This window comes from Eleutherodactylus coqui, chromosome 1 (assembly GCF_035609145.1).
Source record: "Eleutherodactylus coqui strain aEleCoq1 chromosome 1, aEleCoq1.hap1, whole genome shotgun sequence".
NCBI classification, from domain to species: Eukaryota; Metazoa; Chordata; class Amphibia; order Anura; family Eleutherodactylidae; genus Eleutherodactylus; species Eleutherodactylus coqui.
Window position 1 is genome coordinate 127557749 of NC_089837.1, and position 17435 is coordinate 127575183.

At 45.2% G+C, this 17435-nt stretch overlaps 1 protein-coding gene across 3 annotated transcripts in view; it reads left to right on the plus strand.

Annotated features, from left to right (window-relative positions):
* LEKR1 (leucine, glutamate and lysine rich 1) overlaps positions 1-17435 on the plus strand; it is a 152719-nt gene that overhangs the window by 39079 nt on the left and 96205 nt on the right. For all 3 annotated transcript variants that reach the window (XM_066600235.1, XM_066600251.1, XM_066600243.1), the window contains one exon: positions 3329-3448. In XM_066600235.1, the coding sequence (XP_066456332.1) occupies positions 3329-3448 (120 nt within the window). The remainder of the gene's footprint in view (positions 1-3328; positions 3449-17435) is intronic.

Consider the following 17435-nt stretch of genomic DNA (forward strand, 5'->3'; position numbering starts at 1 on the left):
TGGAGCAGGGGAGCAGCAGGGAGGTGAGTATTTAGTATTTTTTTTATGTATGATTCAACCCCTCACTGCCACCAATGTGTTTTTAAATCGGAAAGCCCCTTTAAGGGAACTTATTTATTTGCAAACATTTATGTTATTGCTCCAATGCAATTACAATGAAAAATTAAGTAACTTTGCAAATAATCTGATTTAAAAATCTACCATTTTGTGTCCACAGGTCCTATGCAGACCAAAGTGTCTCCATGCTAACAGGCTATCAACAAGTCTACTCTACAGTTCTGCATAGACACAAAATATTAGACTTTTTTATTGAGACTATTTGCAAAGTTGCTTCAATTTTTTTACGTTCGATCAATTTTTATTACTTTTGATTTTCAAATAAAGCTATGTTCACATCAGCATTGTGGATTCCCTTTTTTTCTACTGCATTATGTGAGCGGCAAAATGGAATACCCTATCTGAATGGATCCACCTTATGACATAAGTGATTGCTGACAAAAGGACCAAATTGACTATAACCAGATCCATTCACTTTCCAGTATGCCATCCAGCCAGAGGCGTAGTTAAAGGCTCATGGGCCCAGGTGTAGAAGTTTATCTTGGGGGCACCCCAACTTCTCTTACCCCTTAACGCAAAGGCGTAACTTGAAGCTCCTAGGCCCCAATGCAAAACCTGTAACAGGGCCCCCAACTATAATGCTTTATTCATAGTACTGTGATCCCGATATGGAGAAGAGAGGCCTTATGGGCCCCCTAAGGGCTAATGCCCATGGGTGGATTTCTGCCGCGTTTCACGTGGCGGAAATCTGCTGTGTTATCCAGCAGCTATTAAGTTTTATTGAACTTAACAGCTCAATGTTTACGCTGTGGAATTCCACAGTGTGAAAGAAAGTGCGGCATGCGCTAATTGCCAAGCGCGCGGCCAGCTTCCATTGTAGTCAATGGAAGCCATCCATCACGCGATACTTCTGCTGTGAGTACAGCGGAAGTATCGTTTGATTACGTGTCACCGGCCACCGCCGGCCATATCATCGTCTACTGCCGGAACGTCATGCGCTGTACTGCTCATGCGCGCTGGCTCGTCAGACAGGACTCGCGCGGTGGATTCGGAGAGGTGAGTATGGGGTCTTTGGGGAGCGCCGTGTCGGATACTGCTGCGATATTCCACTGGCGGAGTCAGACACGGACGTGGGCATGAGGCTTAAGGCTCCTGGGCCCGGGTGCAACCGCATCCCCTGCATCCCCTATAGTTACGCCAGTGCATCCAGCATTTTCTTGGATGAAAAAGCACAGGATGCTGCACTATTTGATCAGGGGTTTTAACGGAATTCAGGTACGGAGGCTCCAAACGAAGCTCCTAGTGCTGATGTGAACAGAAACTAAAACGGCACAAAAGTAAGAAAACTGTACAATATATCAACATATCACAGGCCATGGTAAAGTCAATATGTTCAATGGCAGTGAGATGCAAAGAAACAAATATCTATGCAGGACCATTACCTCCTGAGTTAGATGCAATGGAATAATAAGGAAAATGGTTATAAAAGTAGACATTCCCTTTAATCTATGGCTTACAGAAAATCAATTAACCTACCCATTCCTGCCCCTGCCACCAAAGTACCACTAAGTATAACACAACAGAGATACTTTACCTACTTGACAGACGGGGATAGGTCGCAGACTTTTACCTACCAGTCATCTTTCTTTTTGGAGGAAATGTTCTTTTAGTCTTGGGGTTGGGAAGATGGCTAAAGTGAAGCCAATTATTCTGGTAACCTGTAGCTTTCCAGCTGCTGCAGAATGATAACTGATATAACACAGCAACAGCTGGGAAGCCACAGGATCCAACCGATATGAATGGACTCCTTTAAGTGTTGCTCCTTTGTGTTGTGGTTTATTTTTCTTTTGCTTCTAGTCTGAGCATATTTTCTGTAACAGATAAAGCTTTATATGAGGATGGAGTAATAGTGCTCATTGCGTAGTATATTTCCATAGTCACGGAAGCATGCCTGAATTGGATGACTGTGTGCATTATGTGCTGCTGTATGCTATATAGTGCAGAAATAAGACCATTTGTTGTTTTTCAGCGTTTTTTAAATTGTTTTCGTCGTTCCCATTTTTATTAAAGACAGAACTAATTGTCATAGATATGTGTGATGAAACCTGACTCTAGAGGCATATTTATCCTTGCAGGCTTCTGAACATTCTACAGTTTCAGTATTTGCTGACTTGGGAGCGACCCTGGAATAGATTAAGTTAGAGCAGTTTAACTATTGCAGTTCTTCTATTAGAGAATGTAGAATGTACACTGCAGTATAATGCAATACTCTAATGTACAGATCTAAGTGGTAGTAATGTAGCAGATCCAAGCATCCTGCTTAGAGGGTTTTTTGGTTTCAGCATATAAAACTTAAAAGAAACTTTGCAAACTTTTTTTTATTGCTCCAATGCATCTAAAAGGAAAAATGGATCAACTTTGTAGATAGTCTTAATTAAAAATGTCCTATCATTTTGTGCCTACAGCTGCCTTCATATGTCCTCTACGTTTTCTAACTATATCCTAGTTAGAAGAAGTGAACAGAATTGATGATAGGAAGTATGGCTGCTGAATCAGACTGCACAGGGTTTGTTTGTAGTCTGTTACCACGGAGACACTTACCATAGCTTAACATGGGAGCTGTAGGCACAAAATCATAGATTTTTAATTAAAACTGTTTACGAAGATGATTAGTTTTCCATTTTAAAAACTTTGGAACAATTCAAAAATGCTTCAGAATAGGGCTGTCCCACTTCTAGCTGCAGAGAGCTTTGTACATTCGTTGGTACTGCAGGCTGAGTCCCATTCGCTTCAATAGGACATAGACCGCAGTACCAGCCTGGGCCACTATGTAATGTACGGAACTGTCCGCTTCCTTCAGCTAAAAGTGGGAAACCCCCTTAAGGTCAACCTTCCTTTAATCGGTGTGTAATGAAAAGTTGTGTAGCCTTCTACCATACCTTACATGTTAATTACTTACCATATCTTTTTTAAGAACTATTCTTTCTGTAAATGGATGGGAACATCTGTTTATATGCAAAGCTGGAAACCCTTCCCTAATCAAGTGATGTCCCACAGGAGCTACGTTTAAAAATTTCTGATAGTTGTACTATTACTGTAACAAGCTCTGATCCTTACATGCTATAATCCCCGGACAACGAATAGTTCAACTATCACTGACAGCAAGCAGAGATCTTGAAATGTTGAACAGTTGAAAAACAAAGCATATTTTTTTTATTTTCATTTAGTCTTTTCTTAATGACAACTTTCAATAAATTCTTTTCTGTTTTAGATTGCAGATTGCAATATTGCAACTGAAGGAAAAAGAAGATGAAGTTCAGGTTTTGACAAATGAGCTTACAACTTGTCAACGGAAAGTGAGAATTACACAAGAGCAAAAGCAGCTGTTGGGGTAAGAAATCTCATGAGTGGACTTTGTAACGTGTCCTAAATTATGGAGTCTTTTCAGGATGTGATTATGTAAACTGTGAGTCTTCATGGCAGACTCAAGCCATAGAATTTACCAATAATGTGAGAAGGCTGGATGTACTTTTAGCTTGTCATGCCATAGAAAATATCACTGTTGTCATAGCAATCTCTATGGTTATAAGGGCAAAGCTTTACCATTAATCTCAAGAAAAGTGACTATGTTCCAGAGTTCAGCCCAAGTTGAAAAACTTTTGACCTTCCTATATGGGGTTGTGTTTGATCATAGTTCTAAGAACCTCCACACACATTTCATATGCACAAATGCACAAGTACAAAGTTTGATATAGAAAACAGATTTGGTAATTATCGACTTTAGGGGAAAAAAAAGAGTATTAATGAAATGAACATGCTGTATATATTTTAATATTCAGGTCAAGGAGAGCTAATGGCCAAGTAGGCTGAGAATATATTGTAGTTTCTATATAATAAAAGTAGAATATACAAAGTTTAATGCACATAATGCTTTCCATGCAGCCTGAAAGTTTATAGCTGGGCTTTATAACTTGTGCTTTAGGGTAAACTTCAGATTTCACTGCGTATCTGTTTCTGTTCTCAATTACCCACAAGTGACATTTATTATCTAGCCGAATGTTATTGTTGTTATGGCAAAACCCCATTCCGCAATGATTTTTAGACTTTCGCTGAGCAAAGAAACTTGACTGACTACACGAATCTCAGTAATTTTTTACTTCCCGAAGCTAGAATAACCAATTTTACGTAATACACTTCTCTATATTTAAAGCATCTTTCTGTCCAAGTAATAAAGTTGATAAATGTTCTCTTCTCTTAGATTGCACAGTTTGTGCTCCACAGCTGCTTTTATTTGTAATTGGGGACAAGACATTTCAACTAAACCCATTTTAGTGGCTGTGGACTCCTGTCTTTGGTCACCCAGTTGCCCGTTTTTAAGGTTACATACACAAGGCCATATTATAGCTCTGTACAATATACCGTAGTTGGGACATGGAGGATCTTGGTTATGGGGAACGATTAGCAGAATAACATTTTATTTAGTCTTGAGAAGAAACCTCTAAGGGGCTGTTCACACTTTGCTATGGCCTCTATTTTAAATCCCCCAAACAGCAGACCTATATGGGACCTGAACAAAATCTATATCAACCATTAGCGAAGACTTCCTGAAATGGAGACTAATAGGTCTAATTTTACAAGGGAACCCTGTACAGAGGCCATAACAAGGCCTTAAGAGGAGTTATGACTAACTTGTAAAATAAGAATATAGATGGCCCATAAACATTTTTTTTTCTTATGTAGCTTCAACATATTTTGCAGCATTTTACAAATCCGGTGGTACATGTACAGACAAAATCAGATATTCCATGCAGTATAATAAACAATTTGAACAATATGAGAGCTCACAAGTTTGCGAACTACAAGGAAATAGTGCTGACACAAAAAGTTAAAAGTTCTTGTTTTGTACAATAGTCCAGCCATCTTTTCCTAAATAGGGTACTATACATAAAGCTGCATAAGCCAGGCGATATCTGTGTATGCACAGATACAAAGTGCTTTGCAAAGTACTTTTGAATTCATGGAGTGTGAGGGATATTAATGGATGAAGGCTTCAGGAAAAATGTGGAGGAGAGGTAAATGGAGAAGAGTTGAATTAAGGAATGTGATAGGCCTGTCTAAACTATGTATTTCTTTAGATCACAATTAAGGGGCCGTTTTGTGAAAAACTAACTTTTGAAATTAGATCCAAATGACTTAAAGCAATTAAACAATTGGTGCTTACATGTCCTCGGCCCTGGTAATCCAGCTCTACAGCCCCAAGATTCTCCCGTTCTCTGTTGACAGCAGAAATCAGGTAGAAGCAGAGGCTGCAGCATCACTGCCCATTCTCCTGGCATCAGCACTCACATCCTAGGAGCTGTGATGCCAGGAGTTCGCAACTGTGAAGCTACAGCCTCTGATTGGCAGGCAGCAGTCACCTGACTTCCTCTGTCAACAGAGACCAGGAGAATCACGGGGCTGCAGTGCTGGATCACCAAGACTGAGTATGTGTAAGTAGATTTGTTTTATTTTTTTAAACCATTTGGATCAAATTTTAAAAGTTAGTTCTAAACAAGACAACCTCTAAAACTGTGGATATTGGTAATTAACTGATTGTTTTGGGTAATGTATTCTGGAGAAGTGCTGCAGCTCAAGAAAAGTCTTAACGATGAGATTGGGAGGTTGGACTATAGAGGAGATCATTAACAGAATGGAGAGCAGAGAAAAGGGGGTAAAAGAAAAATGATGTGAAAAGCTGTTCCATATGAAATGCTCTCAAAAGACGAGGGGCACTCCCTTTGTCTGCAGAAAAAAATGGTTGTCTCCAGAGGTGATGAGGCTTTTTTTTCCATAAAACATGTAAATCTGTAGAATAATCAACCTCAGGATCTGATCACAGTAGTCGCAACTGATGGCTTAAAATAATATAATTGTTTATGTGAAAGTAAAGAATTTTTGTTTGAATGTTGATCCAATCTGATTACCAGTTGATCATTTTTTTCCTTTTAGGATAGATTTGCTCATTGCATTTTTTCTTTCTTTTTTTATTTTCCTTCACATCAACACCAGGAAATAAAATTCTAAAGTTTACCCACAGGCCTTCCCTTCATCCATATCCATGTTAAGAAGTATTAAGCTTCCACACTCTTCTGTGTTATTGCTATTATCACAACTCATTAGAAATGCCCCCATGTACTAAATGAATCAGGCCATCTAATCTGATTACTTAGCCACCATCTCATGTGACCTTGTTAACTGAGGAATCATGAAAGTCACATTTTTATGTAATTCCATTAATGTATTGGGCTCTTAAAGGGAAATTCCCATCTTGGCTTTTCATGGCTTAGAGGGTAAAACCTGGCCATCTCTTTTCCGACCACCTGTTGGAAACAGCTGAGCACTTCAGTCCAGGGTTGTTTCCATAGCTCTTCTTGAAGTGAATGACCGCTATGAAGACAGCATAGCACAGTGCACTACACTTTTTCCGTAACTCGGGGAACACTTATGACTAGTGTGCACCTAGCTTTTAGGTATGGTTTCTTTATGCGTATGCCACACACGGACAAAGATAATGTCACTAATCATCAAAGCTACTGTTTATCATGGTGTGGCTGGTGGACGCTCATGGGTCCGGGGGGGGGGTATTTCAGGTGTTGGCCTCAGCCCACATAATGCACCATGTCGATGTGTGTTCATTCTTTGTCAGCACTGGTAGGTACGCGGGGAGCTATCTGCTTTGTCCTGTTAAGTGGTTACTTGACTGGCTGATATTCTTGGCTGCTCAGCCAGTCGGCATTGTTTGATTACTCTGAACAGAAGGTGCTGGTTATACTGTCTATTTGGAGGTGTTTCTGGTCTTGACTGTGACTCCTGGTTTGGAACTGCAACTCTGTAAAGTTAGGTCCGCTTTTGTCCTACTTATTTGTCTAAGGTGTTTGTACATCTTTTTCCCTACACTAGTGGTTGTGTATATTGTAGTGTCACCTTAAGGTTCCCACTATTCCTTGTCCCCATCTAGGGTTCTCCTCAGGTTCCTGACATGGAGCTGCCCTCATCTGAGCAACTGACCCACGTATAGGTAGGGCTGTCTTGTATTAGTAGGTTTATCCTAACTTCACTCTGCTGAGTGCGATATGGGACCATGAATCACGGCACATCGTGCTCCCCACCATGTGAATTACTTGAGGATGCGAGGAGTTTTTTTATGTCAAAACAGCCTTACATCACTTTAGGAAAGAAGGTAATCCTCCGCCACAGCTGACAGCCGTGGTGGACAATCATAGCGTTTCTCCCTTTGTTTTCAATGGGAGACCTCACATCACATCACGTGCACCTAGCACAAGATTCAATGCTGCCAGCGGTCCCATTGAAAACAAGCAAGCAAAACAAAACACTCAAGATAGAACATGCCGCAATTTGTTTCCTGCATGACATTGCATCGTGGTGCCATGCAGGAAAACATCTCTTATGTGCATGACCCCGGTCAAAAGAATGTGGTTTATATTTGTAAGAGTTTTGTGCTTCTGGCAGTGCGCAAATCTCATGTGATATTGACGCCCATGTCAAGACAACCTTAGAGTCAGTATCCCCATATTTCAGTTTTGGGTTTCCTTATATTTTTGTGTTATCTGCCTTTTTACTCTGTGTGTATATTTGTCACTATATGTTCGAATCAAACGTTATTAATATACGTTGAGGTTGGATATAGCACTGTGGCACTGGCGTCACTATAGGGGATGCAGTTGCACTCGGGCCCAGGAGCCTCAGAGGGCCCATAAGGCCTCTCTTCTCCATATAGGAAGCCCAGTACTCTGAATAAAGCATTATAGTTGGGGGCCCTGTTACAGGTTTTGCATTGGGGCCCCGGAACTTCAAGTTATACCTCTGCACTGTGGCATTTATCCCTCTTGGGAAAGTGCAAATTTTTAATCATGTTTTTATTTTATAGTTTTGTTATGATTGGAATAATTTACAGCAAAATATAAAATCTTCCACTTATTCCATCTTTATGAAGTAATATGAATATAATTGATCAAACAATTGCATTGGCTTTGCCCTGTTTGTGTTGTCTGACCGGCTCCAGAAGAATAGAGACATTACTCTCACTCAGAGGGGGTAAACCTATATTTTAAGCCCTGCCAATAGTAGTTCTCCAAGCTGTAAGAACAGAAGTGGTAGCTCTGTGGTGGCACTCAATATACCTTTTATATACTAGGGATCAGCCCTATTCTCATTTGTACAAGGAAAGACTAGAAGCAATGGGGGGAAACTGAAAGGGGGGAGACACAGATTAGATATAAGACAGTGAGAGTGATCAATGAGTGGAACAGGTTGCCACGAGAGGTGGTGAATTCTCCTTTAAAGAAAGGCTGGACAAATATCTGTCTGGGATGATTTTGTGAATCCTGCACTGAGCAGGGGTCTGGACCCGATGACCCTGATGAGCTACTTTGATATTGTGAATTTTCTATCAAGATAAATTTTCTCATATGAAAAAGCACTGAGCCCATTTTTTCCCTCTCCCACAAAGATCACACAGGCGAGCTGCATTTATCAGTTCGCAGCTAACATATGTTTTTGATGGTGAACCTCATATCAGCACACACAACATACTTCCATAAATAAGGGAGTGGTAGACTACAGCGAGTGTTCAAAAGCGTGACATGAAATAGAGATAAAGACTTCTGTCAAGAACCGCCCGGGACGGAGTACGTTAAACCTGATTTCATCTGGAGTCCACATGCTACAATATAGGGAATGCTTGGCTCCGTGCCCCATGACGCACACTTTCTGCTGTTCTGCAGTTTGCTGAATTACATGTAAAATCTGTTATTTCTTTAAATGATTTAAACCCGTGAAAAATAAACCTACGTTTTGTGTGAAGGCATTGTGAACTACACATTGTTGGAGCATGGTATTGCTCAATGCACAATGGGGATAACATGAAAGCATTGTTATCTCCTATCTGATGGTGCAGGTACAAGGTTCTCATTGATGGGATTCTATGCTCTCACAAGGTAATATGGTAGAAACAATAGCATTTTGTTTCCAAACAGCCTTCATTTCAATATTGCATGTACAGTATAAAGGATAGTTAATAAAGGAGATGAAAGTGCCCTGCGTGGTGTCTACATGCAAACCGAACGCAATCATAATGTAAATGATGGAAATTAAACTGAACTTGGTTTAGTGGGCTTTGACACAAAAGAGAAGCTGAATCTAAGAAAAAAGTTATATATTGTACAATCTATGTGATGAGAATGTGTTGGAGACCTCGGGAATCATTAGATATGATCCATGGCTTCCATAGAGTTAAATATCATTCCATAATTTCCATACTGGTTGCATGCCTTTATTTTCCTATAGATGATGTGAAAGATTGTAAAAGTAACATATGCATGTTTTTTTTAAACTACAGCATATCAAAGTATTTAGTTCAGCATTGCATGACTCTTTATTTTTCAGTTGTACAGTGTATATTGCAGTATTTAAAAAAAAAAAAAAAAAAAAAATATATATATATATATGCTTTCTGAGGGATTGTAATTTTGCTTCCAAAATGATAACATCTGCGTGGATGGGCATAAAAGTAGTGTTATAGGAAGTCAGTTGTTTTATAGGAAAATGTGTCCTGTCCACCTCGGTTTACATATGCAGATAGGGAGTGGTGTATGAGGACTTAGTGCCCTTTTACATGGAATGGTTATCGTTCAATTAATTGTTAAATCATGCAAAGATTAACGAATCGTTCACCATAAATGTGGCCAATGATTGAATGATAGTTCATTTGCTTATCGAGCATTTTATGCAGGAATAAAAATTATCATTTGCCTGTCATTCGATGTAAAACGTGATCATTCAGTTGCTTACAGACCATTCCCAGGCATTTACAGACTCCCCTGACAGATCAACAATGGACTGAACGAGCAGTCACAAAAAAAAGGCAAAAAATGGAAATGATTATCTGCATGTGTAAACGGATATCTTTCAAAGCAAACAACCAGTTTGCTTGTTTCAACGATTACTTGCTCTGTGTAAGAAGACTCTTAGTGCTAATAAGATGATGGGGAGTATTGATGTCTACAATGACAGTTAGGCCCAGGGGCACCCAACAGCTACCAAGCAGAGAGAAGGCCAAGGGACGAGCCGCACCTGCTGCCAACTTCAAAGCAACAACATCACAGTATGCTGTTATACTGGAAGCAATTTTGATAATGAGCCATCAGTTCCACAGGGAAATTAAATTTCCTGCCACTTGTTGTTGTGATACTCATCAGTCAATGGCTGTAGTCCATTCATAAAATATAGGCTACTGTCAATGACTTCTTTACCATGGTGCTAACAGTGACTACAGGGCATGGACAATACGATTTCCTCTTGACTCTTGGCAGGTGCACTTCCAGATCATTCCCACTTGAAATGGGAACAATTCCAGTTGAAAGATTAAAATAACAAAAGTCAAACCATTCAGTTATTCAGGGTGTAGTCAAAAAGCCTGATGCGGTCCTGTATCTCAATGCTGGTGTCCTATAGTGAAATAACAATAGTGGGCTTGAAAAACAAGGCATGGATGCACTACACTGTGGTAAGGTGCATGGATCCCTGAGGGCCCCCGGACATGGATTTAAATTTTGTGTAGAAAGTGAAAGTTAATTGCAAAGTTGAAGAATAGCAAGTGAGAAACAGAAATTCGCTTTCTGCATCTCCTTTAAGTCCCATGGGGCTGCTGCTATGACTGAAGTATGGAAAGCGTACTCAAAGTGGCCTCCTTCTGCTATGATAGGGTCAGATCATCCAGTCATCAACCATCATCTGCAGGAGATTCAGGGACCGATCCACATTGAGAGTGCCTGGAGTAAACACCAGTTCAACCACGGCTACATGCATGTATCTTAGCAGAAGGAGGTCACTTAAAGACACTTTCCTTACTTCAGTCATAGCAGCAGTCCCATGGGACTTTGAGAGACACAGAAAGTAGATTTCTGCTTCTCACATGCTACCCTTTGGGTTTTACTCTCTATCCCTTACAGGGGTCAAAATGCAAATCCTAAATCCATGTTGTGGGGCCCTCAGCGTTCTGTGTGCCATACCATCGTGTAGCGCATCTATGGCGTCCTATTCAAGTATGCTGTTGCTATTTCAATACAGTATTGAGATATAGCACTGACTACACCCTATAATAATGTCTTCAGTGGATTGTCATTTATTCTTGCTAATAAACTGCAAAGTCTAATTATATCAGTATTAGAGATGAGCAAGCACCAAAATGCTCGGGTGCTCGTTACTCGGGACGAAAATTTCGCGATGCTCGAGGGTTCGTTTCGAATAACGAACCCCATTGAAGTCAATGGGCGACCCGAGCATTTTTGTATATTGCCGATGCTCGCTAAGGTTTCCATTTGTGAAAATCTGGGCAATTCAAGAAAGTGATGGGAACGACACAGCAACGGATAGGGCAGGTGAGGGGCTACATGTTGGGCTGCATCTCAAGTTCCCAGGTCCCACTATTAAGCCACAATAGCGACAAGAGTGGGCCCCCCCCCCAACAATTTTTACTTCTGAAAAGCCCTCATTAGCAATGCATACCTTAGCTAAGCACCACACTACCTCCAACAAAGCACAATCACTGCCTGCATGACACTCCGCTGCCACTTCTCCTGGGTTACATGCTGCCCAACCCCCCCCTCCCCCCGCACGACCCAGTGTCCACAGCACACACCAAAGTGTCCCTGCGCAGCCTTCAGCTGCCATCATGCCACACACTATTCATTCTGTCAAGGTGTCTGCATGCCCCAGTCAGACCGCGGTTTTTTATAAATAGTCACAGGCAGGTACAACTCCGCAATGGGAATTCCGTGTGCACCCACAGCATGGGTGGCTCCCTGGAACCCACCGGCTGTACATAAATGTATCCCATTGCAGTGCCCTGGACAGCAGAGCTAACGTCAGATTAAATGCAGGTGGGCTTCGGCCCACACTGCATGCCCCAGTCAGACTGGGGTTTTTTATAAGTAGACACAGGAAGGTACAACTCCCTATTGTGAAGTCCGTGTGGACGAACAGCATGGGTGGCTCCCTGGAACCCACCGGCAGTACATAAATATATCCCATTGCAGTGCCCATCACAGCTGAGGTAATGTCATGTTTAATGCAGGTGGGCTTCGGCCCACACTGCATGCCCCAGTCAGACTGGGGTTCTTTAGAAGTGGACACATGCAGTTACAACTCCGTGTGGACCGACAGCATGGGTGGGTGCCAGGAAGCCACCGGCGGTACATAAATATATCCCATTGCAGTGCCCATCACAGCTGAGGTAATGTCATGTTTAATGCAGGTGGGCTTCGGCCCACACTGCATGCCCCAGTCAGACTGGGGTTCTTTAGAAGTGGACACATGCACTTACAACTCCGTGTGGACCGACAGCATGGGTGGCTCCCTGGAACCCACCGGCGGTACATAAATATATCCCATTGCATTGCCCATCACAGCTGAGGTAATGTCATGTTTAATGCAGGTGGGCTTGGGCCCACACTGCATGCCACAGCCAGACTGGGGTTCTTTAGAAGTGGACACATGCAATTACAACTCCGTGTGGACCGACAGGAAGCCACCGGCGGTACATAAATATATCCCATTGCAGTGCCCAACACAGCTGAGGTAATGTCATGTTTAATGCAGGTGGGCTTCGGCCCACACTGCATGCCCCAGTCAGACTGGGGTTCTTTAGAAGTGGACACATGCACTTACAACTCTGTGTGGACCGACAGCATGGGTGGCTCCCTGGAACCCACTGGCGGTACATAAATATATCACATTGCATTGCCCATCACAGCTGAGGTAATGTCATGTTTAATGCAGGTGGGCTTGGGCCCACACTGCATGCCCCAGTCAGACTGGGGTTCTTTAGAAGTGGACACATGCAGTTACAACTCCGTGTGGACCGACAGCATGGGTGGCTCCCTGGAACCCACCGGCGGTACATAAATATATCCCATTGCAGTGCCCAGCACAGCTGATGTAACGTCAGCTTTAATGCAGGTGGGCAAAAAATTAATTGGATTACACTGTAGGCGAGGGCCCAAATAAATTGGTGTACCAACAGTACTAATGTACCTCAGAAAAATTGCCCATGCCCAACCAAGAGGGCAGGTGAAACCCATTAATTGCTTTGGTTAATGTGGCTTAATTTGTAACTAGGCCTGGAGGCAGCCCAGTTAAAATAAAAATTGGTTCAGGTGTAAGTTTCAACGCTTTAATGAGCATTGAAACGTATAAAAATTGTTTACAAAAATTATATGACTGAGCCGTGCTCGGCGTGATTACGTCAGGTTTCAGGAGGAGGAGCAGGAGGAGGAGGATGAATAGAATACACAGATTGATGAAGCTAAAAGGTCCCCATTTTTGATGGTGATAGAGAACGATGCTTCCATCCGCGGGTGCAGCCTACGTATTGCTTAGGTATCGCTGCTGTCCGCTGGTGGAGAAGAGAAGTCTGGGGAAATCCAGGCTTTGTTCATCTTGATGAGTGTAAGTCTGTCGGCACTGTCGGTTGACAGGCGGGTACGCTTATCCGTGATGATTCCCTCAGCCGCACTAAACACCCTCTCTGACAAGACGCTAGCCGCAGGACAAGCAAGCACCTCCAGGGCATACAGCGCGAGTTCAGGCCACGTGTCCAGCTTCGACACCCAGTAGTTGTAGGGGGCAGAGGCGTCACGGAGGACGGTTGTGCGATCAGCTACGTACTCCCTCACCATCCTTTTACAGTGCTCCTGCCGACTCAGCCTTGACTGGGGAGCGGTGACACAGTCTTGCTGGGGAGCCAGAAAGCTGTCAAAGGCCTTAGAGAGTGTTCCCCTGCCTGTGCTGTATATGCTGCCTGATCTCCGCGCCTCCCCTGCTACCTGGCCCTCGGAACTGCGCCTTCTGCCACTAGCGCTGTCGGATGGGAATTTTACCATCAGCTTGTCCACCAGGGTCCTGTGGTATAGCATCACTCTCGAACCCCTTTCCTCTTCGGGTATGAGAGTGCAAAGGTTCTCCTTATACCGTGGGTCGAGCAGTGTGTACACCCAGTAATCCGTAGTGGCCAGAATGCGTGTAACGCGAGGGTCACGAGAAAGGCATCTTAACATGAAGTCAGCCATGTGTGCCAGGGTACCTGTACGCAACACATGGCTGTCCTCACTAGGAAGATCACTTTCAGGATCCTCCTCCTCCTCCTCAGGCCATACACGCTGAAATGATGACAGGCAAGCAGCATGGGTACCCTCAGCAGTGGGCCAAGCTGTCTCTTCCTCCTCCTCCTCCTCATGCTCCTCCACCTCCTCCTCCTCCTCCTCAACGCGCTGAGATATAGACAGGAGGGTGCTCTGACTATCCAGCGACATACTGTCTTCCCCCGCCTCCGTTTTCAAGCGCAAAGCGTCTGCCTTTATGCTTTGCAGGGAACTTCTCAAGAGGCATAGCAGAGGAATGGTGACGCTAATGATTGCAGCATCCCCGCTCACCATCTGGGTAGACTCCTCAAGGTTTCCAAGGACCTGGCAGATGTCTGCCAACCAGGCCCACTCTTCTGTAAAGAATTGAGGAGGCTGACTCCCACTGCGCCGCCCATGTTGGAGTTGGTATTCCACTATAGCTCTACGCTGCTCATAGAGCCTGGCCAACATGTGGAGCGTAGAGTTCCACCGTGTGGGCACGTCGCACAGCAGTCGGTGCACTGGCAGATTAAACCGATGTTGCAGGGTGCGCAGGGTGGCAGCGTCCGTGTGGGACTTGCGGAAATGTGCGCAGAGTCGGCGCACCTTTCCGAGCAGGTCTGACAAGCGTGGGTAGCTTTTCAGAAAGCGCTGAACCACCAAATTAAAGACGTAGGCCAGGCATGGCACGTGCGTGAGGCTGCCGAGCTGCAGAGCCGCCACCAGGTTACGGCCGTTGTCACACACGACCATGCCCGGTTGGAGGCTCAGCGGCGCAAGCCAGCGGTCGGTCTGCTCTGTCAGACCCTGCAGCAGTTCGTGGGCCATGTGCCTCTTCTCTCCTAAGCTGAGTAGCTTCAGCACGGCCTGCTGACGCTTGCCCAACGCTGTGCTGCCGTGCCGCGCGACACCGACTGCTGGCGACGTGCTGCTGCTGACACATCTTGATTGCGAGACAGAGGTTGCGTAGGAGGAGGAGGAAGAGGAGGGTGGTTTAGTGGAGGAAGCATACACCACCGCAGATACCACCACCGAGCTGGGGCCCACAATTCTGGGGGTGGGTAGGACGTGAGCGGTCCCAGGCTCTGACTCTGTCCCAGCCTCCACTAAATTCACCCAATGTGCCGTCAGGGAGATATAGTGGCCCTGCCCGCCTGTGCTTGTCCACGTGTCCGTTGTTAAGTGGACCTTGGCAGTAACCGCGTTGGTGAGGGCGCGTACAATGTTGCGGGAGATGTATTCGTGCAGGGCTGGGACGGTACATCGGGAAAAGTAGTGGCGACTGGGAACTGAGTAGCGCGGGGCCGCCGCCGCCATCATACCTTTGAAAGCCTCCGTTTCCACAACCCTATACGGCAGCATCTCCAGGCTGATAAATTTGGCTATGTGCACGTTTAACGCTTGAGCGTGCGGGTGCGTGGCGGCGTACTTGCGCTCCAACACTTGCGCTAGCGACGGTTGGACGGTGCGCTGAGAGACATTGGTGGATGGGGCCGAGGACAGCGGAGGCGAGGGTGTGGGTGCAGGCCAGGAGACGGTAGTGCCTGTGTCCTGAGAGGGGGGTTGTATCTCAGTGGCAGGTTTGGGGCACAGGGGGAGAGGCAGCGGTGCAAACCGGAGGCGGTGAACGGCCTTCGTCCCACCTTGTAGGGTGCTTGGCCATCATATGTCTGCGCATGCTGGTGGTGGTGGCTCCCCGGCTGATCTTGGCGCGACAAAGGTTGCACACCACTGTTCGTCGGTCGTCTGCACTCTCAGTGAAAAACTGCCAGACCTTTGAGCACCTCGGCCTCTGCAGGGTGGCGTGGCGCGAGGGGGCGCTTTGGGAAACAGTTGGTGGATTATTCGGTCTGGCCCTGCCTCTACCCCTGGCCACCGCACTGCCTCTTCCAACCTGCCCTGCTGCTGCACTTGCCTCCCCCTCTGAAGACCTGTCCTCAGTAGGCGTAGCAAACCAGGTGGGGTCAGTCACCTCATCGTCCTGCTGCTCTTCCTCCGAATCCTCTGTGTGCTCCTCCCTCGGACTTACTCCAATTACTACTACCTGAGTGATAGACAACTGTGTCTCATCGTCATCGTCCTCCTCACCCACTGAAAGCTCTTGAGACAGTTGCCGGAAGTCCCCAGCCTCATCCCCCGGACCTCGGGAACTTTCCAAAGGTTGGGCATCGGTCACGACAAACTCCTCCAGTGGGAGAGGATTCGGAACCATTGCTGCCCATTCTGGGCAGGGGCCCGAGAACAGTTCCTGGGAGTCTGCCTGCTCCTCAGAATGTGTCATTGTAATGGAGTGAGGAGGCTGGGAGGAAGGAGGAGCAGCAGCCAGAGGATTCAGAGTTGCAGCAGTGGACGGTGCAGAACTCTGGGTGGTCGATAGATTGCTGGATGCACTTTCTGCCATCCACGACAGGACCTGCTCACACTGCTCATTTTCTGAAAAAGCTCCACCGCATGGACCCATTAATTGTGAGATGAATGTGGGGACGCCAGAAACGTGCCTCTCTCCTAATCCCGCAGCAGTCGGCTGCGATACACCTGGATCAGGAGCTCGGCCTGTGCCCACACCCTGACTTGGGCCTCCGCGTCCTCGCCCGCGTCCACATCCACGTCCTCTAGGCCTACCCCTACCCCTCAGCATGGTGTATTACCAGTAGTGCAGAAACAGAACGCTGTAATTAAATGTGCCGCTTATTGGCCTGTGGTTGGAGGCTGACTTCGCTTACGGAACGCACAGCAGAGCCAGGAAAGAATTTTGCGCAAGCCTGCTGTAACACTTAGCTGGCTGCGTATTAATTAGGACTACTACCCCCAGCAGAGACGCAGTACACTCAGGATGGTCACAGGCAGCCCAAATAGAATGTTTTTTCCCAAATTTTTTTGGAAAAGCCCACTGCCTATATACACAGTATATGTCTTTCACTGTCCCTGGCTCACCACTACTGGCCCTGGACTATGTAAAATTACTGCAGACTGTTTCCCTTTGGACAGGATGACAGCGGTGATGTGACGGGCAACGCAGAGCCAGGAAAGAATTTTGCGCAAGCCTGCTGTAACACTTAGCTGGCTGCGTATTAATTAGGACTACTACCCCCAGCAGAGACGCAGTACACTCAGGGCGGTCACAGGCAGCCCAAATACAATGTTTTTTCCCAAATTTTTTTGGAAAAGCCCACTGCCTATATACACAGTATATGTCTT